Genomic DNA, 25,297 nt, shown 5'->3' with positions numbered 1-25,297 from the left:
TTAGCCCCCGCCCACCTTGTCCCCCCACCATTACTCCCTTTCCCCAGCCCGCTTTTCCCCTGTGTGCCAAACGCTATTTACTTCGTTCTACCAACCACATCCATGTATTCTCGGTATGGTCGTTCAGCACGTTTAGGTCGAGAAAATGACTCAAATTTCCCGGTATCGCACCGGTAATTCCGACAGGATAGCAGCAAACTGCCCCTACCATCTCTGCCGCCTGATATCCCAGTATTAATGGGATATTACGGGCAGCAAAGACGGCGGTAAGTTCCGATTCCTTGGACTCCCACAGGAATGACCGGCACTGGTAATACTGGTGTCAGTGATTCTGGCATTTCTTTGCTGGTAAGGGCCTGCCGGTAGATCAGAGCCCCCACCGGCAAATTCGGGTTTCTCCAGTCTGGCAAAAATGCTGGTGCCGGTAAAACCAACAATTTGTCTGGCATTTTTACCTGACCGGGGGCATCTTTATGAGGCCATAATTTAATCATGAGTTTATTCAACCCATTGATTAATGAATATATAAAACAAGGACTCACTTCCAAGTTCTGAATGCTTCCCTTTGGGCAAATTATGCATTGGTTGTTTGGGGTGGGGTGAAGGGCACATATGGTGCAGGCACCTATCACACAAACTTCACCTTCAGATTGGATAATTCTTTTAAACAAGCATTGCCAATGCCATCAATTTGGGCTTTTGTGTCGGCATGGGCAAGTATTTTGCCAGGCACTGCCACAGTGGTGCTACCTGGCCACTAATGGTGGTAGCTGCAAAAAAGGTGCAAGCACCCCAGCATCTAATAGCAGTGCCTGGCAAATTCCTACTACTTATACACAAGCAAAAACTGTTGGCGTTGCCAATGCTTGTTTTTAACAAGACTTCATTGAGTGGCCAAAGTCAGATCTGGTTAAGACATTTTTCTTACATCAGTAGAGTGTTTACAGCTCCAATTAAATCAGTGGGGGTCATTACAAGTTTGCCGGTATTCTTACGGTAAACCTACCAGAATACTGGCAAAAGAGATACCGCCACTCAGTCCGGTGGAGTTTCCACCAGATCACGACTGGTGGTAGCTGGTGTAAATCCCCATTCTGACTGCATGGGGAATTTTCCTGATATTACAGACACTTGTAATACTGGCGATTTTTGCCGGTAAGGTGGCACAATGGGCCTCATTACACGGTAGGCGGTAGGGGTTTACCGGTACCGGTAAGGGCACCGGTACCGGTAAACCCCTACCGCCTTACTATGAGTTCCCTTGCGGGACCCGACTTTAACATCTGGTTTTACCAGCCGTTAAAGTAGGGTGCCGCAAAGGGACCTCGGAGCTAATTACGGTACCGCAATTTGCGGTACCGTAATTAGCACCTTCCCCATTCCCATTATGCCCTACGGGGGCAAAAATGGGAATGGGGAAGAACCTTGGTGAATGGGGAATTACCGCCCCCGCTCACCTTGGAGTAGGGCGGTAATTCCGCCATCCACCAAGGCGGACACAGTAAAATACCGGCGGCAACCATGGCGCTAATAGCGCCATGGTTCCCGCCTACCGTGTAATGAGGCCCAATGACTTCCAGATCTTAGCTGGAGATCATTCCAACACCTCATAGTTGGCCCGTGCGGTAACGTGCCGGTATACGTTAGAACCGACACATTGTTACTGCACCGGCCAACTCATGAGCCCCTAACAAGACTGCTTTGAAAAAACAATGTCAGGCATTCTGAGTGCATAATTTGAAGGTAAGGCTTGAATAAAGCTAGACTCCAAGAGTTCCCATGAGGAGGTGTTTTGGGTGGGGACGGGCAGGGACTGGGTGGGAATGGCCATAGGTATTAGTCTGGCCATGGGCAGTCAATGGGTGGGCAAATAATGAAACAACACATACAATCTTTGGTGCTCTTACTCATATGCGTATCTCCCTATCTGTACTCTAATGCAATAGTTTTGGCTTATAGGTGGCGCGTAGTCGAAACTAAAATGGAACTGCACAACACTTCTGGAAACGTACTCTCCATACACATACAGGCGTGGGCGCACACACGCATGCATGCACACACACACACACTCCTCTGAGTTAATGGCATGAACAATTTGTAAACACACAGCATTGCTCTAAAAACAAGAACAAAAGAAACTTGGCGATGTTGGGGATTCGAAGGAAAAAAACATAATGGCTGCACTGCACCTTAGACCTTATTAAATAATCCTTGCCTTCGTGCCCCTCCAGCCACTAGATATCAATTACTAGTAGGCACCCTTAGGATATTACAAAGCGTTGTATATTGTTATTACAATGACGAATTAAGTCCCATTTAAAATAAATAATCAATTTGAAGCAATTTGACATAGCCGCACGAAGCTTCCTCTCTTTGATTGCACACACTAGGTCTCCAATGTATACCCCAAATTGGTCGGGCAGGGATCATGCGATTGCCAGGCCAACCAATGGCGTGAAGATGCCCCAAGACGCCGCCGCTCATTTGTGGCACTCTGGGCAACCCCCCGCCCCTCTCCTCTCCCCCCATCGTTACCTAAATGGTCCCTGCTAACCCTGCTGACGGTGAAGCAGATAGAGGCGTTCCCCACGGACAGCAAAGGGTCATGTGCTCGTCGCGTGCACTCCACTCGGTCCAGGGGGAGCAGCGGTGGGTCAAAGGTCATGCTGGACGAAACCAGGATCACGGGTCTGGATCTGCCCAAGAAATGAGAAAGCAATTAGGCATTAGAGAAGTGAAGGAGAGCCGGTGGGAAAACGCGCATAGAAGTGTCAACCATCCGGGTGAGAGGCAGGGCAACATGTGGGGTAGTGGATGGGGCAAGAGCATGCGGAAGAGATGGCAGCAGGGGTAAAGCAGCAATAGGGTGATGCAAGCGACAAAGCGGGTGGAATGGGGTGACATCAGTGATCCGAGGGACGAGTGCAGGGTGGGAGAGGGGACAACAGGAAGAGGATGGCAGTAGCAGTGGGAGAGGGGTCAAAAGCAAGGGAAGCAAGGGGTAGCTGCTGGGGTCAGAGGCATGGCAAGAAGAGGCGGTCACAGGAGAGGGGCAACCGCAAGAGGAAGGGCAAGAACAGGGTTAAAGGGACAGACATGGGAAGGTTTTACAACTAGAGTCAGCCCTAAGTAGGCATCATCTTGGCAATCCCCATGAAATCCCCAAGCTTGGAAGAGGTCCTAGTAAATAGCTTCCTTGAATATAGAACAAGGGCAACAGCAGCTTAAATCTCAAGGGATTGTGGGGTTTTCCATTATGGGAACAGCTATGCTTGTCCGTATGTCCTAAAAAAAAAACAAGAATTCTGGTACAAATGTACTCATGATTGCAGCCTTATTGGAAAGTCCATCATATCCCTCACCCCCAAAACCCCTGTATGTCACCACAAACACACTGCTCTTCAACATCATGCAGCTGTATTACCTCCCCGTGCCCTTTTTTAGGCCAAGGTGATGCATATTTATTTTTTGCTCCTTTTTTCATCGCATAGAATCCTCTGTGGGGTTTCAGCCTCACTGTAATGCAGAAACCTGGAGCTGCGTCAAAACCTGGTGAGTTGTGGCTGTGGTATCAGGGAGGGGGTGTCATTTTGGACTGTGTGAGAAGAGTGTGGGGCTTGTGAGAGGCAGCAGGGTAGGCCTGTGGGCCAAAATGAGCAGGGGTTCCGGCCCCTTCACTGAACTAATCCCCTGATGAACACCTGAGAAACGCCTTGCCGTGCCTCAACGAGCTCTGCCCTCGATGGGCCAAATACCCAGCAGGCCACTGAGCAGAGCACCTGGGCATATTAGAGTACGTTTTTTGAGGCATCTCTGAGTCTGCTAATCAGCATACAAAGGAAGGTGAAATGGGTGACTGGGACCCTCACATTTTAAGCTGCCATTTCTTCAAACGAACCTTAATTCTTGCCTCGCATAAGCATTAGCAGGTTGAGGTAATGTCAGAGTGTCCACACTGACCCTTTCCCTCATCGGCCAACAAATATATTTGAGGGGTAGAGAGAAACAATGAGAAAGAGAAAGAGACAGAGAGCGAGAGAGAGAGAAAGAGAGAGAGCGAGAGAAAAGGAGAAAGCTAGGGATGGGAGTGGCATTAGGTGGAGCTAGATAAATGGGACTTCTCTGCAAATGGCCGGTGTTAGGAGCGCAAGGATGCAGACTAATCGACTCCCGCCTAAGTTCTCCAATACCGTACACTACACACACAACCCCGCCCCCGCAGTTGGCCACCGCAGGTCTAGCTGTTATCAGATGAACGGTAACCGAGCAGTGATTAAGCTCGCCTCTTCAGTCTGTGACACGCTCTCACATCAGTGGCTAAACAGACCCAAAGTGCTGCTGTCTATCTCATCTTGGGCTCTTCCCTATAGACAGGGTGTTTCTAGGTCTGCAAAAGATCCAGGGCTACACTAATGCCAGGAATGTCAGGACTCAGGTTACCTAGTCTTTTGGTTGTAGCCCCTGAGCTTCGATCCGGGGCTACAACCAAAAGACCTGGGGATAAAGCCCCCTCACACCCCCACCCCCCAGCAATGCCTCTGCCTATGGATAACATACTCCCAGGACTCTTCCTCCAAACCCACAGAAAGTATATTAGCATTCGGGAACTGTGTACGTCCGGCCTGCACCCATCAACACGACAGGTTTCACATCTACCTTTCCCACTGTCCCTCTAATGAACCGCCACCACTCTTTTCTCTTACAGAGCCAAGTGCAGTGACGCCACCAATAGGGGCAGACAGGTGCTGTACAGGACCACTTACATTACATTACAAGGACAAGACTTTTCATAGATTATTTTCAGAAAGGTCTTTAATTGTAACAGTGGCTATTGTGTGAACCTGTTGATCTGACCCTGTGCAATGCAATATAGGCAGCACCCTCAGAAATGAGATAACATTGCAAATTCAGGTGCACATACATGTAATTAAGTACTCTGATGCATGTTGTGCAGTGAACATTGACTTTTTTGGAAAATCATATGCGGGAACATACACTGTTGAAATGTCTTGGTAATTGAGAGAATTTTTTGTAATGCTTTATTGTTTAAAGCGTGCAACTAGTTTGAGAGCAGCAGAGTGCTGTACGTAGTGTGGGTAGCCCGCATATGGGCTGCATCTTTTAATAGTAGCAAAGTACTGTGATGTCTGTGCTTCGGTGTGTGCGTCCACTGGAATTTGTCCATGATCAGGTGTTGTTAAAAGAGCCATGTTTTGCGAGATTTGTGAAATTGGAGAATTATGGGGCATTTCGAGCCAACACCGGAATCGAGTTCCAGAGAGCGGGTGCATGACACGAGAAGAATTGTTTGCGGGTTCTCTCTTTGCGGATGAGTTGTGATTCAACCTAGTTGGTCTAGTTGCTGCGTGTTGAGTGTGTGCCACCAGATATGTGAAGCTTAGCCACCAGGGACGCTGGTGTTCTACTTGTGACTGCTGTGTAGATGATACAAGAACAGTATCCTGGCTTGCAGTGGAAGCCAACGTAGTTTGCATTAAATGGGGGTAATTCAGACACATTTCCATGCTCCATGCTGCAGTGTGGTGGACTGCTTTTAGGGGAGCCAATTAAGCCGATGGCAGCCTTGTCAGGAGAGCATTTCCCCTATCGATGTGCGAGACAACGGCCTGTACTATGGTCCGGAAGTCCTACAGCAGGATGAAGGGTTCGATTTTTTCGAAGGGTAGAAATTCTAAGCCAGGCAATTTGGGCCTTCTTGGCTATGTGTTTCTGGAAGGACTGTCAATGGTGAAGCCTATGGATTTTTCTGAGTCTGAGAGTTGTGGATCAAATCCTTCTAGGTGCATATCATTGAGCTATTGTTGGACAAGTAATTTTTAGTGGGTGGACCGATAAGGATGAATTCAGTCTTGGATGGGTTTAGTTTGAGGTAGGAAGTCAATATCCTGGACTGGATGATGGCTGCATAATCGTGGAGACAAATGATGTCCTGCGTGCTATTTACTCTCATGTACAACTGAGTATCGCCTGCGTATTGGTTGATAGCTATTTTGGGATCTTTGTGGAGAGTGCCCAGAGGCTCCAGTTAAAGGTTAAAGGATTGGTGAGAGGATGGAGCCTTTAGGGACTCCACATGAGACGTGGAGTTGGGTAGAAAGCAGCAAGTTCATCTTGATAATCAATTATTATTATTGTGGAAATATTTATCTAAATGGATTATAAAATTGAATATGGTAATCCCAGAAAGTACTAGATGAACCACCCTGTCACCATGCTATTACTTTTTTTAAATAAATTGCTTTGTTGAACACAAATATTAAAAAAGGAATTTTAGAGTCAGCCCTCCAGCATCCTGCTGATACACATATCTTTTTATTCTTAATCGTAACTTTTATTAATGGATAAATCAATTAATATCAGAGCATTTGTCACAGCCGTCTTAACGCAGTCCCTTCTCCCCAACCCCTTAAAATAAACAAAAACGATAGCTCTCAAATGATGTCACCCCACCAGTAAATATTTGCATAAGGACACTAAGACAGTGCCTCCCTCTCAAAACAAAACCGCCCTCGTTTGTTTTGCTAAGCCCCTCCTCACTCTCCTAATGGGGTGAGATGTGCCTATGTTGTCATTTCATATCTGCCTAACCATGCCCCTCTTCAAGTCTGCCTTCTTGTAGGTTCACATCTCACCACTCCTGCCTCCCCTAGACCCAAATGGTAAACAGATATCCATCTCATCTTTAGATGCCCTCTGGAGCTTCAGCCAAATCTCCACTCGGTGTGCCAGGATCCCACTTACTTATCACCTGGCCCTATTCATCTTGACTATCGCAGTACATTTTTACATTGTAAAAATATACCGGTGCTTGTGTTCCCATGTGGCCCTAGTTGGTAGTTCTAGGGATTTCCACTTCTGGGCAACTACTATTCTTCCCACCCTTAACATTGCTTCCAACATCCTTGATAACCTAAATTCTTCCCTGTTCATGGGGGCAATAACCTAATAACATCTGGAGAGGGTCCATTGTAAACTCTTTGTCTGTTAAGTCCTTGATCCAACTCAGGAGTTCGCTACAATAGATCTGTATTTTTGGGCATTTTTCACCACATATGGAACCTTGAACCATTTAAACCACATTCCCTGGGACACAGCAGGGATACCCGCTGAAACATTTTAGAAAGCCTATGAGGATCTCTGTGCCATCCATGTAGCATTTTAAAATTGTGTTTTTGGAGGCTGTAGATAAATTGCCAAGGAAAGTAACTGCAAAAATTCTCCTCAAAGTCGGTTCAATGTGATTTTACCACAGCAGTCATTCGCCCATACCATGACAAAATCGTTGACTCTGACCGAACAAGATCCCTTTTGATTGTTTCTAACATGGGGTAAAAATTGGTAGATATCATGTTGGTGAGTTTTCTGGGTAGGGTGATCCCTAGATTTTTGTTCAAATATGTTTCTACCTTCACCCGCTGAACCACCTTGACTGTATCCAATATTGAGTCTGCCGCTCTGATCGGCATAATGCAAGATTTATCCACATTTATCTTTAGGCCCGAAAAGTACCCAAATACTGCAATTTGAGACAGAAAAGTGGGGAGAGAGTTATGAATATCATCTATATACGCCAAGATGTCGTTCGGTGTTAGAAAAGATTTCTCTGAAAACAACTGTTCCTCCATAGTATATGCACACCTGCATTTTTTGCATTTGTTTGTGTATCCTAACCTGACATTTTACAGTGGAGCACAGCCTTCAGCTGCACTCCACTGGACTTTTGCTCATTGTTATAGGGAAACTGGCACATCCTTCAGGCTGTCAGCACTGAGAAACGTTGTTTCTCTTAGTCTTTTGACTTTATTGTCTCTTGTTGGTAACATTTTATCATTGCGTAAAGTACCTTAAACTATTGCGCAATGGGGCCGTTGTGTTGTTTGGCTCTAGACACCCTGTAAGGAATTTTTGGTGGTTGTACAATGTGCCTTGGCACAGACTGGTGGCAGCAGTAGCTTTTCTTATATTTGTGTAACTTTTTACCAAGCCATACCACGTTTATCACGTGTGGCCCCTGACTGTGGCTAGTTTCCAACATTGCCCTGCCATAAGGTCTTTTGTCTGTCCCTTTGGCCATTTTGTACTTTGACCTCTCCCCTACCCTTCCCTGCCAGAACTTTTCTTATTTGGGCATCCAGTTGCCCACGAAAGCTGCTTCATTCACGGGTCCCTGAGGTTAACGTGTGGGTATCCAGGAAGGGGGTTGGGACTGCCTCGTCCCAATCCACATTGCTGGTGCCAGGGTGTCTGGTTGCACGATGACACAATAACCTCAGTGGTCCCTAATTAGGCCACTGCTGGTACGCACGCATGGAGCAGATCTTCACATTGGTCAGCCGGGTGGAAGCGCTTGCCTGACTGTGGATAAGAGGATGGGTACTGCATTAATTCCGGCAGATCAGCATTAGATTCAAACAGATCTGACAAAGGAACCAAGCATGTGGAAAAGCTAAGCAGAATAAAGTGTGAAAATGTAAACATTGAGGTTAGCCTTAAACTACTCCATTTTGTTCACAATTCAGACTTCATATACTCTTGCGAGCTGTGCCTTAAAGCACGAAGCAAATTTCTTTCATAGAAACATGTTGTTCCTAAAACGTGCTGGTGTCTGCAAAATGCACGTTTGTTTAAACTTCGTCAACATAGCCAATGTCCAAGGACACGAGACAGGACAGGATAATCATCTTACCATCTGCAGTTGCTTATCGCATGAGATGCATGAGCTGTATATGTATCAAGGATTTCTGTCTGAAACCTCCTGTATGTTTTGTGAAGGATTCCCAACTAAAATCCCCTTATTCTTTGAAACAGTTCTGTGAGCAGACAGGAAAGGCTTATCTTAAACAAACTATAGCTCCAGCTGCAGAGTAACCTTCGGTCGCATGAGCAAAGATAGGTTGAGTGGGAACGTCTCCTCGTCTTGGAATTGCCTGCTATCTTGTAAGATCAGGGTGTACAATCACAGAACTGTTGACGGATGTATGTTTTGCAAAATCTCTGTACATAGCCGGAAACCATAAAATGTCTAAGCCACTGACAACTTAGGTGAACCGATGTGTATAAAAGAGGAGATTTCTCTTCTTTAAATTGCTCACTTCACTGCTCTCCCTGCGATACGGGTCGTGGTTTAACCTTAGCTCATTCAAGAGTAAAAATAAAACGTTGTATTTGCTTTTCTTCATGTCTGATGGTTTAATTTGCTTTACAGATGTACACAGGGTCTCTCAAAATGTTGCCTGGATAGGGCCAGTTTCGTGGATGATCCATCAGATTTCGAGGACAGAGTGACCGAGTGTTGGGACCACTGAGTACTGGGGATCCCTGCCAAAAGGAGACAACATTTTTTGCAGCTGCTGCTCATGATCCACGTCAGCCTCCTCACCCAGTGATCATCTCGAAGAGGGTCCTGAAACGTTGTAGCTGCAACTTGGAAACCACCAGACACAGACTTTGTTTTTCATTTGATGGGGGATATTTGACTTTGTTAGAATCTGGTAAACTTGTTTCAAATTGGTTGTTAAAAATATTTGCAAATATTTTGCCAGGTCAGATACTGCTTTTTGGGTTAGAAATGCCTGGTTTTAGTAAAATGTGCACTTGTGGGGCAGGACTAAGTTGTTGTAGGAAACAACCCAGCTGATTAGAATATGGTTAGCCTACCCCGTCTGATGGTTCCTCCGCTTATGAAATGTATATCAAATACGGGTTAGGAGAAATTGTTTTTAACAGTCTTTGGCACCGCCAGACTAGACATGTACCTGATTTACAGTGGCCCGAGAACGGTTCTTTTGAATTAGCAAGAATCCAACATTTGGAGTCAGTATTATTGCATAAAAAGGCTAGACCTGTCACTTTTGATGCAGTTCGGGATTGGTGCAAGGTAGCAATCCAATGCCTCAAAAAGAAACAAGAAGAGGGTAATAGGGCGATAGACAGAACTTTTCAGTTGTACTTATGCAAAATATATCCATCCAAAGAATTACATGTGTCCGATGAATTAATGGGCAAACTGTTAAGTGAAAGACGAGATCCACCTACAGAGGCACCACCACCTCCTTCGGTCTCACCACTATCACCGCAACCCTAACAACAGCCACTGGCCACCGACACGGACTCTTGTCCTGACGCAACTTACGCAATACTTTTGCCTAGACTGTCACTGCCCACATCGCCACTTATGTCCTCTGTTACGCCTGGCTCTTCTATAAAACAATATACAAGTTCCTGCCTCAGTGAGCAGGGGGAAGTGCTTCGTAGCGCACTGACTAGGAGAGAGGGAGCAACATTTGAATCAACAGCGGAGGACTATATACTGGAAGGCACTGAATCAGCTGTCCTTTCAGTGCCCTTAGGCCTGCTGCGTTGGTGTTTTCTTTGTTCTTCATTCTAGTACAGAGGAGTGGCTAGTGTCCCATACATGACCTTAATCCGCACCTGCAGTGCCTGTGCATCTGGGAACCGAGGGCAGGAAATCGTACCTTTGATGACTACCTCCAGACGTGCCAAGTCTGGGCCATAACTGAGCTAAGGGCGGTGAGAAGGGAAGTCACTTACATGTGGCCCTTTTTTCATTGAATCGATTTTACGCATTCATTTTGACCTTGCTTTGGCTTGGGTAATATTCTTTACCCTAAAGCGCTCCGAAAGTCGGGTATAGCTTAGTTCACCATAGCAGATCCTATCCTGACTCTTGGAATCCTTTTAACTCCTTCAGAAACTCCACCCTAACTTTATGTGCTCCCTTGTATTTTACCCCTTACAAAAATGTAACACCCCTCGGGGGTCAAAGAGTGCTTTATCCACCACAAAACCAATCCTACTGGCTATTATCAGTGCCACCCCTCTCTTGTTTATGAACAATGAACAGTGGAGAACCTCCCCTACAGTCCTTGATCTCAATCCCGGCTCCATTCCCTTCACCCAGAGCATTTCCTCCAAAGGCTAAGGTCTTAATAGGTGGCATGGAAACCCTCTGGACAAAGAAACAATTCGTCTTGAAAAGACGCTGAAGAACATTAACTACTTAGTCCAGAACAGCGAACCCACTAGAATGAAAGGAAACCAGCTGGACTGGATTGCTACACAGAACCTTAATATCCAGAACATAACAACCCAGCCTTGTATCTGGGCTGATCATTTTAAAGTTATCTTTGAAATACATCTGCAGGACATACTAACACCAAGACATAGCTCCCATATTAGGACAAAAAGCAGAAATTTCAAAGGCCTAGGCCCAGATCGACTGGAACCATGCCTACGTAAAATAGCAGACTGTTTCCAAACTGGGACTCCTGTGACCAACTGTTGAAGCATTACACAAACCACATACTTGATATGGTGGAGCAGTATGCTCCCCTTAAATCAAAAATGGTCAGGAAGACTAACAATGACCAGAGTTGGTTCAATAGCACACTATGCAAGCTCATAATTGAGAAAAGACGACTGGAAAGGATCTGGCAAAAGGATCCATCACCAGATAACAAAGTACGTTGGAACTGTGCCAACTCTAAATATAGAAGGGGTATTAGAGAGGCCAAAGCGGACCATTATAATGAGTTGATCAAAGCTGCCCCTAACTCGACAAGTAAGCTTTTTGATATTCTCAACTCTGTTGAGAAACCTAAAGCCCTGTGCCCTCCATATACTCCAACGGAGGAGGACTGCGAACTTGTGAAAAAGGCATTTGCAGACAAAATCCAAAAAGCCAGAGAGTCCATCATTTAGGCTATAGAAACCTCAAAGGTGATACACCTACCTAACGATGCCGAATTGCAGCCTTATGAATTGGAGAACTTCAACTTCCAACCAATCTCGGAAGTAGAGATGGTAAAGGTGTTGTCTAAGATGAAACCATCCTCCTGTGCTGAAAATCTAATTTCTCCCAAAATAATTGTAGAGAACAAGGAACTGTTTGCCCCAGTCCTCTCAGAAATAATCAATCCCTCCTTCCATGACGTCATGATACCCCAAGACATTAAAAAGGTGACCATCACACCTTTGCTTAAAAAAATGGGTCTGGATCCTGAGGACCCTGGCAACATGTGCCCGATTACTAATACCTATTTTATCCTGAAAATCATGGATAAAATAGCAACAAACCACTGCAATCCCATGTTGAAGCCAACAACATACTGCACGTGCAGCAATCGGGTTTCCGTGCTGCACATAGCACGGAAATCGCAATGCTCGACCTACAATCACAAATGATATCCATAGTGAATAAGGGCAAGACAGGGATGCTAATGTTGTTGGATTTAAGCGCGGCTTTCGATCTTGTGGACCACCAACTACTACAGCAGGTCTTGGAGAAAACAGCAGGATGCTCCAAAGTGGCATTGGCCTGGCTGGCATCTTTCCTCACAGATTGTGTAGCCACAGTACACTGGGAAGAGAAGTTTTCAACTCCGGTCCATATAAGTGCAGGGGTTCCACAGGGAGCCAGTATATCCCCTCTCCTCGTTAACCTCTTTATGAAATACTTATGTGTACTCCTAGAATCCATCGGCATATACTTTACAAACTACGCCGATAATACACAGCTGGTGCTGGAATTAGGGTTATTACCAAACAGATAAGGTTAAGATCATGGCTCTATATGACCTAATTGGTAAGTGGATGGAAGAAAATTGGATGTGTTTAAACAGCAAAAAAACCGAGTTGATGATATTTGGCTCCCGACAAGCGAGAGACAAGCTAGGAGTAGAATATGAGGAGTTTGTGGTTAAAGACTCCTGTATTAAGGTAGTCACGCAAGTGAAAACTCTTGGGATGATGATGGAAGCCACCCTGGATGCAGAGGCTCAGACTAATTACTTGCACAAAAACAACGCCTATTACATTCGGCTCCCTAGAGCCATCCGCTCGCTCCTGAGTGAAAAAAAAACTTGCCAGGGCTATCATTCTATCGCGCCTGAATTATGGCAACTAATTATTACTGAGGGCCTCTAAAAAATGTATTAAGAAATGCCAGATAATGGAAAACAATGTAGTTCAGATGGTAAAAGGGATCAACAGAAGAGATCATGTGACAGAAGGAAGGAGAGCACTTCACTGGCTCAGGGCTGAGGAGAGAATCCTTTTTAAATCCATGACGATAGTGGACAGATTCTTGTATGGGGTGGCTTGTATCCCAGATCTATGTTCACTAGATACACTCCTAACAGGACTCTGAGATCAGAAGCACACGGCAGGCTGCAGGTTCCGCCTGCAAATCGAGCTATGGGTACCGGAAAATCTTTTCCGGTTCAGGCGGCCCAGCAGTGGAACAATCTTCCTGTGGCTATGCGCCTATAACCGAATCATAGAATTTTCAGGAAGCACCTTAAGACTCACCTCGTTAAGTAAATCACTGCATAGAGAGAAGTTCCACAACAAAACACTAGGAGGCTGAGGGAAAACTTAGAATCACAAGCAGACCCTCACATTAAGGGTAGAACCCTTGAAAACAACAAAAGAGCTTGTGACTCAAAAATTACCACTTTCCTGTAGAGTCAGAGAATGTTAGTGCATGTCCTCAATAAACACCATTGTCATCACTGATGGAAGACAAAGAAGGTCAAAAAATATAAAAAGTGCATATTTTAATTATTATTCATACAGATACAATAAATGTGATAAATACAAACATTGATTTAGGTAACTTCTCATAAACTACAGTCATTCACTAGCATGTTATAAATCAGCAATTGAAGATAAAACACAGAACACTAAAGTGCACTACCATTACAACACGATTCCACAATTAAGTCCCAAAGGTGGGGACCTAGATGGTTAAGTGGCTTATACCCAGTGATAATGCATGATAAAATTAATTTACTTACTATCCCACCCATCATCATTCGTACCATACACACTCATTCATGAATCGTTATTCATTCATACACAATCAGTAAATTTCAGCAATCATAAAAACAAGCCCAGACAGTAACTTGGCTGTTCGTCTACTGTACGCTGTTTTATGTCTCTGCGCCCTGATGCCTGTGGGCTTTCGGCGCATTACAAATGCATAAATAAATAAATTATAACACATTGAGCTGTGATAACTGTTAGGAAAGATTTCTTAATTGTAGGTAATTTTCCTTCCATGTGGCAACCCCCAAACTTTTTGCTGTTGCTTTACACCATGATCTAGACTTTGCCAGAGAAGCGCAGCCTTCTGCCGCACTCCTCTGGGCTTTCGCTCCATTCTTACAGGGAAACTGACATGCCCTTAAGACAGTCAGTACCGGGAAACGTTGTTTTCTGTAGTTCTTTTATCATGTTGCAGCTTTCGCGCAAAATGACACAAGAGGGAACTGTAAGCTAAGTTACTGCTCTCTTGGGTCTCTAGTCACTCTACAGGCCCTAGACACTCTCTTTGGATTGTAAACAAACGGTGCAAGTGAATCACGGACGGGACTGGTGGCAGCGATCGTTTCTTTGTGTTTTGAGCTCCTTTTGGCTGTTTAAGCGCATTTCTCGCGCTTAACCCAAAATGGTGGCCTGGCTTCCAAATGGCCAGACCATGAGGCTCTTTGTCTTGCCCGCTGACCGTCTTGCCCCCTTCACCTTCCCCGGGTCGAGCCGACCAGGGGCCTTCCTTATTTGGGCATGTACTTTCCCGCGAAACACAGATGCTTTCGCAGGCTTCTACAGGCCTTGTGTGTGCCTCCAGGATATGGGCTGGGATGTCTGGTCCCAATACACATCCTGGGTGCCATAAAGTCTAGTGTGTCTTGAATGCCTGGGACCACAGTGGTCCGTGATAGGTCCACGTATGGTGTGAGTGTTTTGTGAGCAGATCTCCCATTGGGTCCTCTCCGTTTTGGTGTGAAGGGAACTCTGGATAAGAGGAGGCTGGAAACACCACTACCATGTCGATCTCCTGAGTTCTCACGAACAAGGGATACAGGAGCCAAGTATCCTGCAACTACAAGGCTGAACCGAGGAATCGCTGGTGACCCGCTGAAGGACTGCTCCTCTGCACTGCTGTCGCCCTGTGAGACCATTCTGCCTCTGATCGAACAAGAAGGCCTGTACTGGTACTTCGACCCTTTGGAATAGTGGGAACAACTATTCTCGGAATCGTCATCATCTCCTGCATGTAAGCCTTCGGAAGCGTCCCCGGGCCATCCAGCGGACTGACCAGCCTACACAGGAGTCTTGCTCTGTTACCACCGTCAGGTTGTGTTGTATTCCGAGTCCTTAGCACTCTCACACGATTCGTACACTTGGCATTCCCAGGTCTGAAGTGAGAAGTGTACATTGGGCTGAAATACACAAAGCTGCTTCGTTGCCTTGCGGTGATAACAATCTGTGCGGGTTCACTGCGTTTGGGACATCCTCAACTCTAAGTTCTGCTGCCGCGGAATCTACACGACGCCGAGACGTCCCCTGCTCGTATCTGAACCTGCCAGCACTGAAACTGAAGCGGAGAAGCCTGGGTCTGCCTGCATCGGGGACCGGTGAGTAGCAACGCTAAGAACCGGTCGCCCTCCTGCAGTAGCCTGTAGCTTTTCCTCACTGTGTTAAACAGCACGCCTTTTTCGCACTCGCGCTCTGCTTCTGCCCACAAGTGGAGTCCGCGCTTGAGTAGCGGAGATCTGTTCGCCCTCCTTTGTTCACCGCTCGGAACTGCCTTATTTCCTTGAAGAGACTCCCCTTGGCCCGTTGGCACCAGCGTGTGCAGGTACTTTTGAGCACAAGGCTCCACTCTTCATAGGGCTCGGACTTCTTCTAGTTAGGTGGCCTCTGAAGGCGAACTGGGTCTAACGATTACTTGCACTGCCTGTTTTCCTCCCCATCTAGGTGGTCTGCATATTTCATGCTTCTAACTCTTTAAACCCTTCGGTAATTGTATATATATTGTATTTGATTGGGATGTGTTGGTTTACTTAATTTTTACCGTGATTCTTTACTATGGTCAATGTTACAGAGGCCTTGTAATAAATGTGTATATATTTTTAATATAACACCTGCTTGGAGTAATTTGTAAGTATTGCTTTGTGTGCTCATTGCGGGCTTTCAGTCACCCTCACCCCTCTTGAGACCTAGTCTTGACCGCCGCGATCACTACCTTGATTGGTCTGGCTTGTCCAGAAGTTACCCTGTTCCAAGAAACTAGGCTGGCCTTCTGAACCTCTGTCCCTCCAGGACGGAGTTCAGAAATCCATCTTAACAATAACTGACATTCTCTTACTATCAATGAGCGTTTCATGGGGGAATTAGCTGCTCAGACGTTGAGAGAACCCACCACCAAATGTACCTATAGCCCTGCCATCTAAAACAGAAGTGTGGGGCTGGAAGGCCGAAAATCCTGTACCGCAGAGTCCAGAGATGAGGGAGAATGCATCTCTGCTTGCCTTTGTCCCCGAAAGTATCCAGTGCAACACTCCAAAACAAATAACTTAACACACATAAACATTCTTTACAAACCAGAAAACCTGAAATCCATCCCCCTGTTCCGACAACCCTCCCCCACTAATGGCATCCAATCCCTTTGTGATGTCATTACAAACTTTGGACTGGAACACCAGATGCTCCCTAACGTCTGGGTTACTCATGTAAAGTTACCCCAACTTTGAGCCCCCACCGCTCTTGCCCCAGCACCACTTACATTAACGTACCCCTAAGACCTCACTGAAATAAACCAAGTAGAGAAGAACCTCCCTGCCCCCTAACACCGTCTCCTATTCCCAATCCCTTCCTTTCCTCTTCCCCATTTAACGAAACCCTAGGATTCAATCCAAATGGGACTCAACAAAACGACTAAAGAGCGAGAAGACCAAACAAACTCTAGAAGCATCTTTCATGTGACCAAGTCTCAGGTGTTGTCCTTAGGTGGGGCATTCAACTTTTTTAACTTCCTCGAGCCTGGTATATGTCTTTTGTTAGCCGCCTTGGCTCTCTATGGTCCGTCTCTGACCAAATCTTCCTAGTCTTGGTCAGGGTTCTGTGGTTTTCCCATAAATTCAACTGTAACCCTCTGAATGTCATCTTCAGTGACCAATTTGTAAGAATAGCTTTCAAATTTAAATGCGAGAAGGGGAATCCCCATCTATATCGCACCCCCTTATCGTTCAACCATTTTGTTAGTGGAATGCATTTTCTGTTCCTTGCCAAGGGGAAGGAGGATAGATCTAGAAATACTGCAACCTTGGAGGCAGTGATCAAGATAAGATTTGGAAGTGGGAGTATTTACTCCCTATTTTTTAAAGTTGGGAGTAAAATAATTTCCTAGGGAGTAAAAATGTAAGTCCAATTTCCAATGGGAGTATTTTATAAGCAGGTAAAAATATGTTTAAACTGGAAAATGGAAATGTTTTTGTAATAATCTTTTTTGCACCTAGTTGTTCATGCACATATAAAGACACAGGTTCTTTTCTTCCCATCAGGCAGTAATAACAGTAGTTTCTTCCTGTGGTACTAGGTGCACTACTGGTCCAAACATATTCATTGAGCTTTGTGGGTGAAAGCTATTTTTTGTTGAGAGTATTTTTACCCCCTATTTTTATTACTGGGAATATTTGCCTATTTTTAGGGAGTAAAAGTGTCTGATACCCTTACCTGTAGGGCTGCTTGCAGGTGCCAAACTGTATCGAACCGGATTTCCAAGCCTTGTCGAGGATCTTCATTTTCTCTGGGTAATTGTGGAAATGGGCCAAGATGGATCACATTCCTCTGTTACGCCCTGCGGCCTTGTGTGCCCTGTCGATTTTGGGTTCATCAAAGGTGTTGTCACTGAACAAGAGCTTAGCCACCTCATGGATTGATCTCCTTGTGTCTCTTTCCATTTCCCCCTCTTTTTCTGAAAAAAAGCCCAAAAATCTCAAGTTTTTTCTCCTTTCTCTATTTTCGAAGTCATCAATTTTTAAGGTAATTTCCATTTCTCTCCTTTCCAATTCCGATAATCCCATGTTCATTTGTATTTCCATAATGTCCAGGGAACATTGGTTGTTCTCCACTCCTTGGTTCTTCTCTTCCATCTTATCAACTTCTTGTCTAATATGTCTAATCTGCCCCCTATGTCAGTTCCCATTCCTCCTATCTCTTCCAGCAGGGTTGCAATGTTTGTGTGGTGAAGACAGCGTCCTCAGTTCCATCTGCCATTCCCTGATCTGCTGTGGTAGCCCCTGGTCATGACATTTGTGAATAATAACATTTCTGCAATGAAGATGTCCAGTCCATAATGGGGTGGAGATGGCAGGGCCTTTCAGCTAGTCGGTGAGGCCTCCTCTTGTGTACCAAGGTTAGTTGAAAGCTGGCAGGGGGGCCACATAGCAGGCTAGGTTGAGGGGATTATACAGAAGGAGCCAGTGGTGTGCCACTCCCACCGAGCAGCCAGAAAACTGGCGAGGTGGGCAGTGTCTTATATACTTGCACCCAGAGTGGGCCCAGACAGGACTCCCTTATGTCAACTCTGTCAGTGTTCCCACATAGCCATTACATCATGGGGTTGAATTTCTTTAGGGCATGAGCAGATTTTAGGTCCCAGCTGCAATCCCACCCACTCCCGAGACCCTACCAGAGTTGGTGCTCTCCTGGGAACACAATCCCTCTCCTGCGCCTGCGCCGCAGGGGGGCCCTGGAAGAACTCACTGTCCTGGGGAAGCAGCATACACCTCTATGGAGGAAGCCAGGGGACAAGCCCTGATCCCGTAGGCCCTCCCTGCTGTTCCTTCTTTCCACAGGATGGGGACTCAGCTCAGACAAAGGGGCACTCCCGCTCACGGTCCCTGGATGGAATCTGCCCGAGGGGCGGGGTGAGTCCCACAACCACAACCAGAGCCCCTCTCCAGGAAGGCCTTCTCGGCACACCCTCACCCTCCAGGCCAAACCTGCTTACTGTGGAGGGGATGTGTACATCACAGCCACCGGCCCCTATCCCATCTGTTTCGCGTTCCCTCTCTGCTTTGCGTTCTGCGGCTCTCCCACAATGGGTCCGGGTAGACAGAGTAGGGTGCCCTCCTATTCCTGATTCCCACAGAGAGGGACCCTCTGGACACTCTGGACTGCCTTCTCCTTGCGGTACCGGAGGCCTGTTGCCCTGGAGCGGCCTCCTCTCCTGTCATTTCCAGATACAAATGAGGTAGGGGATATCTCTGCAGGTGTTGTGACGATGCCTGTGAAATTTCACTCGTGTGTGCCTACAACAGTCCTGGTCAAGTCAATCGGGTCGCCACGCTTTGGGGTGGGTCTGAGCTGGGGGATCTCTCCCCTCATCGACACGTCGAAGCAGGAGTGCAGCACTCATACGACCGCCATCTGTGCACCCTTTGGTGGCCTCTCCTGATACACACTTCACACCCAACATGACGCTTTGCCAATACAGACATTGGGCCTCATTCTAAGTATGGCGGTAAGGCAACAATGTTCTGAACGGTGCCGTTGCATCAGAGCTCCCCATTCTCATTCAGCCCTATGGGGCCGAATGGGGATGGGAGTCCTTTATTGCCAGCACCCGCGAATGGGCAATTACCGGGTCCGCCGACCTCGGCATAACCCGGTAATTGCCCATTCGCGGGTGCCGATAAAATCATGGGTTTAGCAGCAGCCGTGCCTTTGTTACAGGCACGGCTACAGCTAAACCCATAATGAGGCCCAATCTCTCCTCTGGTTTTGATGTAAATAAGCACTACCAATTTAAAGTGACAGTACACAATTAACTTCTACATAAATGGAATGGAACATTGTAATCATATGTACTCCTACACCCCATCCCCTTTCCTCCATACTGATGGGTATGCCTCGTCCCATGGGAACGGGATGTAGCCATTTTTGCCCCACAGTAAAACTATTCCTTTAAATGAATGCACAAAGGGTGTGCCGGATGTGCCCGTCTGTGCTGACTCTGCCCACATGCCTCTTCACCAGTCCTTTTTCCTGCTTGTCAGCTACAAAGCCTAACTGAACTGATTTAGCTAGGGGATGGAGGGAGGGTCGTGTGGAAGAGAGGGGACTGTGGACTAGAAGAACAGTCGTCACTATTGTGAGTAACTGTTTCTTACTCCTACATCCTGTCCCCTTTCCTCCATACTGATGGGAGATTTCGAAGCATGAAACGCTCACAGGTGGAGGTTTTCTAACTAGAAGCAAACAAGTCTCACAAGGCTGCCTGACCAAATCTGGTGTCAGCCCTGTAATTGGTATCCAAATCATAATGTTTGCAACAGACTGACGGCGTGGACCACATTGCACCCCTGCCAATAACATCCCACGGAACATAACTTTGAAAAGCTACTGCAGTGGGCTTTGCCCTCACTGCGTGTGCATGCATACCCTTAGGTGGATTCCGTTTCTGAGAGGAGTAACAGTAGTTAATTGCAGGCATAAGCCACTGAGCTATAGTGACCTTCAATGCTTGGCTTCCTGGATTATGTCCCCCAAAGGTGACAAAAAGAGCATCTGAGTTTCTGATCTGTTTGGTCCTCTGAGAGTAGAATTTGAGTGCCCTACGGACATCTTAGGTGTGAAGAGTAGAGTCTGCAGAGGACTGTGGTCCTGCAAGAAAGGTTGGAAGGACGACCTCCTCATTCATATGGAAAGAAGAAATCACTTTGGGTAGGAAGGTTGGGTGTGTGAGTCGCACAACCTTGTCCCTGTGAAAGAAGGTGTAAGGTTCTGAAGCCAAGACGTCCTGGATCTCACTCACCCTACTGGCACAAGTGAGGGCGACCAACAGGACCACCTTCCAAGATAGGAACTGGAGTTCTGCAGAATGCAGCGGCACAAAGAGCTTGCCAGTTAGCGCTGATAAAACAGTGTTCCGATCCCAAACAGGGTGCCTCAATGGCCGAATCCCCCTCATTCCTGTACGATCCAATAGTCAGTAAGCAGGTACGGCAAGAATTGACTGAGATGCCTGAAGACGCCAAGTAGGAGACAAAGAAAAGTATGTCATCCAGACCGCTGGAGAGATACCTTTCCCAAGGTCCAATGACAGAACCTGGTCCATTTACTTTGGTTTTGGTACCACATCGATTACTTTCAAGGAGACCAAATGATGTTCATGTTTTCTGCAGACAACCGCAAATATCCTAGGGGGTCATTATAAGCTTCCTGGTTTCCCACTGGTAATACCGGCAGGATACCGAGAAACTGACCTACAATTTCTGCCGCCTGATATTCCAGTAATACCGGGATATTAGCGACAGCGGAAAGGGCTGTAAATCTCCATTCCAGAGTCGCAGGATCTTTCCTTGCTCCTTTCTTAGGATGTCGTGCCACTGTGGAAGAGGAATCATACCTAGTCCTTTCAGTCCCACTAGTTGGAAGTAGCAAAACTGGGCTGGCCACTGCAGCTTTGGATTTCTTTTCATTTGGCCAACACTCTGGGATCAGTGGAATTGGTAGGAAGGCATAGAGGAACTCCTCCGTCCAGGTAAAGGTTAGAGTGTCTCCCAGAGACCATATGCCTGTGCCTCCCTGAGAGGTGCACCAAATACACTTTATGTTCTGGAGCTTTGCAAACAGACCAGTCTCAGGGAGGTCCCTCTCCTGGAAGATCAGATGCAGAGCCAGGGGGTTGACCCCCACTCGTGGTTGGCATGATGCAACCTGCTGAGGAGAGCCATTTCTTTGTTCAGAACCCCTGCCAGATGGACTGCTTTGAGCAGTATAACATTCTCCAGAGCCCATTCCTAGATCGATAAGTCCAGATGACATAGAGGGTGGGATCTCGTACCCCCTTCTTGTTTATATAGAACATCACTGTGGAGCTGTTAGTTTGTACCAGGGCCAATTTCCAGCGCATGTTCAGGAGAAATGCTCTCAGCTCATAGAAGATGGCTTGCGGTTCCAATGCATTTAGGCGTTGTGTCCTCTCGCAGTCGGACCAGAGCCATGCTCTTTGAGGACCCCCAAGGTGGCTCCCCACCCACTGAGGGACGAGTCCATTGTTATGACCACCCTGGCCGGAGGCTCCTTGAAGAGAACTCCGTGCAACAGATTCCTCTGGTCTGCCCCCCTCTGTAGATCCTGACCCAGGGATGCTGGTATCGCAATGCGTTGAGACTGCTTGTCCGTGGCCTGCAACCATGAGCTGCTGAGATGGATTTTCAAGCATCTCATCCTCAATCTGGCATGTGGAACACAGAGGAAACAGGCAACCATGAGGCTCAAAAACCTCTGGACCCACCATGCTGCAGTCAGATTCCTGGAAGGAAAATGCTACACTGTCAGCTGAATATCCAATAAGAGCCAAAGGGAAATTCTTGGCAGCCTTCCGGGCAGGGTTATATATGGTTATACATGGAAACCCCTAATCTGCTACAAACTGGCCACAATGCTGATCTGTTTGGCGAATACTCCCCTATGCTGCATTGAGCCCAAAAGGCATGGCCCGAAATTGGTAGTGGTGACTGCCAATGGAAAATCAGAGGAATTTCCGGTGTGATTCCCATATAAGTACATGCAGGTATGCATCGTTTAGGTCTGCACTGAAGAACCAATCATTGCTTTGAACAGAGCACAGAATCTGTAGTGGTGTGATCATCTTGAACCTCTCGTTGGGTAGATGGAGATTGAAGAAGGAGGGATCCAGGATTGCTTGCAGGCCAGCCTGGTTATTCTTGGGGATTAAGAAGATTCTCGAATAAAACCCTAGACCTCTATCATGGGGGGGAGAGTTTCTATAGCCTGCATGTTCTGCGGTTTACAGATCTCCTGCAGGAGAAGAGCATAACCCATCTGGAACAATTGAGGGGAGACAGGGGGGAGAGGTGGAAGTCTGATGCAAAATCCCTTTGAGACTACTCAACGAATAGAGGGATCCTGCTAGATGCTCAACCAACTGCTCAGATGCAATGACAGCCTGCAACCGACATGCGTGCCATGGCCCCGATCCTGATCGTCATTGCTTCTTTTGATCAGGGATTCCTGTGCCTGAGTGTCTAGCTAAGAATCCTTTTAGGCGGGTCTCGACTGCATCCTTCTTTGACCACTGGGGAGCGTTCTCTGTTTCGTTGCCTTTCTGTCCTACTAACCCTGAAATCCACCAAAGGACTTCTGTTTCTGAGTCTCTGGTGAAAGAGGGCTGCTGAAAAGGTTGTGTACTAGTCTTGTTGAGGACTGTAAGGGATTTCAGTAAGGGATTTGGTCATCTGGAAGTTTTATGCTTATTCAGCTTCTCATCTCTGGAGGAGTGGACCAGATCTTGTCCATCAAAAGGGAGATCCATGATGCGATCCTGTACCTTCTGCCTAAATTTGGTAGCATGATTTCAGGCGACCCATTCAAATGTCCGCACCCACCGCCATTGCATGATCAGCTGTATTGATGTGGTGAAGGGATCACTCTAGCAGATCCGGAGCCACCATCTTAGCCTCCGCCAGACCTGAATTAAAGGGCTGTTTCCTGTCGGCTGGCAGATAAGGCAGAAAATCTGGCAGCTCTCTCCAGAGCCTCAGAAAGCTTGTGTTCCTTGCTTAGGAAGGCTGGAGATGACGCTGAAGCACCGGAGCCTAGAGGCTTAGTGAACAATGGGACCGGTGCTACAACAGCTGAATGGGGCTGTTATTGGGAGGCCAGGCACAGCTTTTTGTTTGTCGGCTGAACGGAGTGAGGTTTCAATATCTCATTGAGGACATCTTTTTGCAATGGTAGCCCTGACCTGTTTGAGGAGCCGAGGACCAAAATCTCTGAGAGTACACTTGCCACTGGCTGAGGCTCTTCCAGCTGACGGGCATCCAGGAAGTCGGCCAAACATATCATTGAATGTGGGACCTCCTTCTCCGTATCCGTATCAGATCCTGGGTCTTGCATGTCCTGAATGTCCGTGTTGGTAATGTCAGGAACCCCTTCCGTTGACTTCGCTGCAGGAGTGTCTGCTGGTTTTGGGCCCTCCAATTTTGGTGTAGGCTGAGGCGCCACTTTCCGCATAAGCGGCTTTGGAGGCATCGCTGCTGGCTGTGGATGAGAGCTGGTTTAGCTGAGGCAAGGCTGTGGCCTGGGTGCCAAAGGGGACAGAGCTAGCAGTGGCGGAAGTGGTGCCGTTGCCATTGCAGGAACAGGAGCTGCTATTGGTTGAGGCATTAGCTACTGTATTAGCCCTTTGAAATATTTTGTCATGGTCCCCAATCACATAGTGATACATTTCAAATAGTCTGGAATTTGTCAAAAAAACTGCTCCTTGCACAGCCGTCACAGAAGATGAGGTTGAAGATGTCCAAGTTCGCGTCACCATAAGGGGGTGAGGAGGTATCGCATTGACAGGAGCAGTTGCCGTGGCTGATAATCCCCTGAGGACGAAGGTGTAGCAGGGTAGGCTGGATAAGCAGTGCTCTGCTGTGCCGGATTCCAAACGGTGCATGGTACAAATGACTCCTGACCGACCGTAGGCGGTAAAGCAATTAGAGATGTACGTCCTTGGAGATGGGTCTGGCTGCCAGCTCACCCAGGGACGGCAATCCAGGGGACAATCCCGTCACCCCATTCTGTTTCTGATGCGGCCCAGGGGGCATCGAAGCGCGGTACTTGGTCCCAGAGTTTTCCCACCGAGAGGATGCCAATTTTTGGGAGTTCACCATTTTAGATTTAGAGTATTGTCCCTGGCTCTCCGCCATTTTAGGGATGAGCATGTGGACTTCTTTGGTAGGGATACAAGGTCTACTGTCCGCCAATGCGGCGCCCTGAGACAAAGATCTCTGACGATCCTTGAGATTGATCACAGTGATAGGTGCTAATGGAGTCTCCGATCTACGTTCGGAAAGCACCGCTGTACCCTCAATGACAATATCAATGGTAACTTTAGCCCCATCAGGCAAAGGCCTGGTGCTAGACCTTGATGAGTCCTAGAACTGCTGGTCAGTAGCTACTGCAATAGGCCCCAAAGAGCCCTCGGCCGATCAGCCAGTAATAGGCTTTGTGGAGCCCTCGGCAGTGGGTCAGTACTAACCTTCGCGTCCTCTTGGGCAGGGCCTGGTAGGTTGATTAGGAGGTGTCACCCACCCAAAATGGTCCTGGGGAATGAATCGCTTGGGCATGGTGCCTGATAAAGGATAGAATTTACCTGCGTGGAGCATGAGGATCTGATCCTTCATGCCGCCACAAAGTCCTTAATCTGGCGGGGAGGAGAGTCGCCGAAGAGGTCTTACCCATGACTCAGGTGGCAGAGCAATGCCCTGGAACCAAGTGCTGAACATCACAAACAGGAGTCCCACAGGGGGGGAAGGGCCCAAACACCTCAAGCAGAAGCTATCGGCGTCTGAAGAAGAGATATTCCTGCCACAAAGTGCATCAAATAAAATTACTTATAGAAAGTAGCAACAAAAGAACAACATTGGCACACCAGGTGCAAAGCATC

General features: G+C 47.1%; 1 protein-coding gene across 1 annotated transcript in view; it reads right to left on the bottom strand.

Moving 5' to 3' along the window:
- Positions 1–25,297, bottom strand: part of LOC138580812 (integrin alpha-X-like) — a 430,037-nt gene that overhangs the window by 120,401 nt on the left and 284,339 nt on the right. Inside the window, exon 16 of the mRNA XM_069651665.1 lies at positions 2,536–2,696. Coding sequence (XP_069507766.1) covers positions 2,536–2,696 — 161 coding nt within the window. The remainder of the gene's footprint in view (positions 1–2,535; positions 2,697–25,297) is intronic.

Source organism: Ambystoma mexicanum, chromosome 3p (assembly GCF_040938575.1).
Source record: "Ambystoma mexicanum isolate Mex_15411 chromosome 3p, UKY_AmexF1_1, whole genome shotgun sequence".
Taxonomy (NCBI): Eukaryota; Metazoa; Chordata; class Amphibia; order Caudata; family Ambystomatidae; genus Ambystoma; species Ambystoma mexicanum.
The sequence above is the reverse complement of the archived record's forward strand: the minus strand, read 5'-3'. Positions and strand labels throughout refer to the sequence as shown.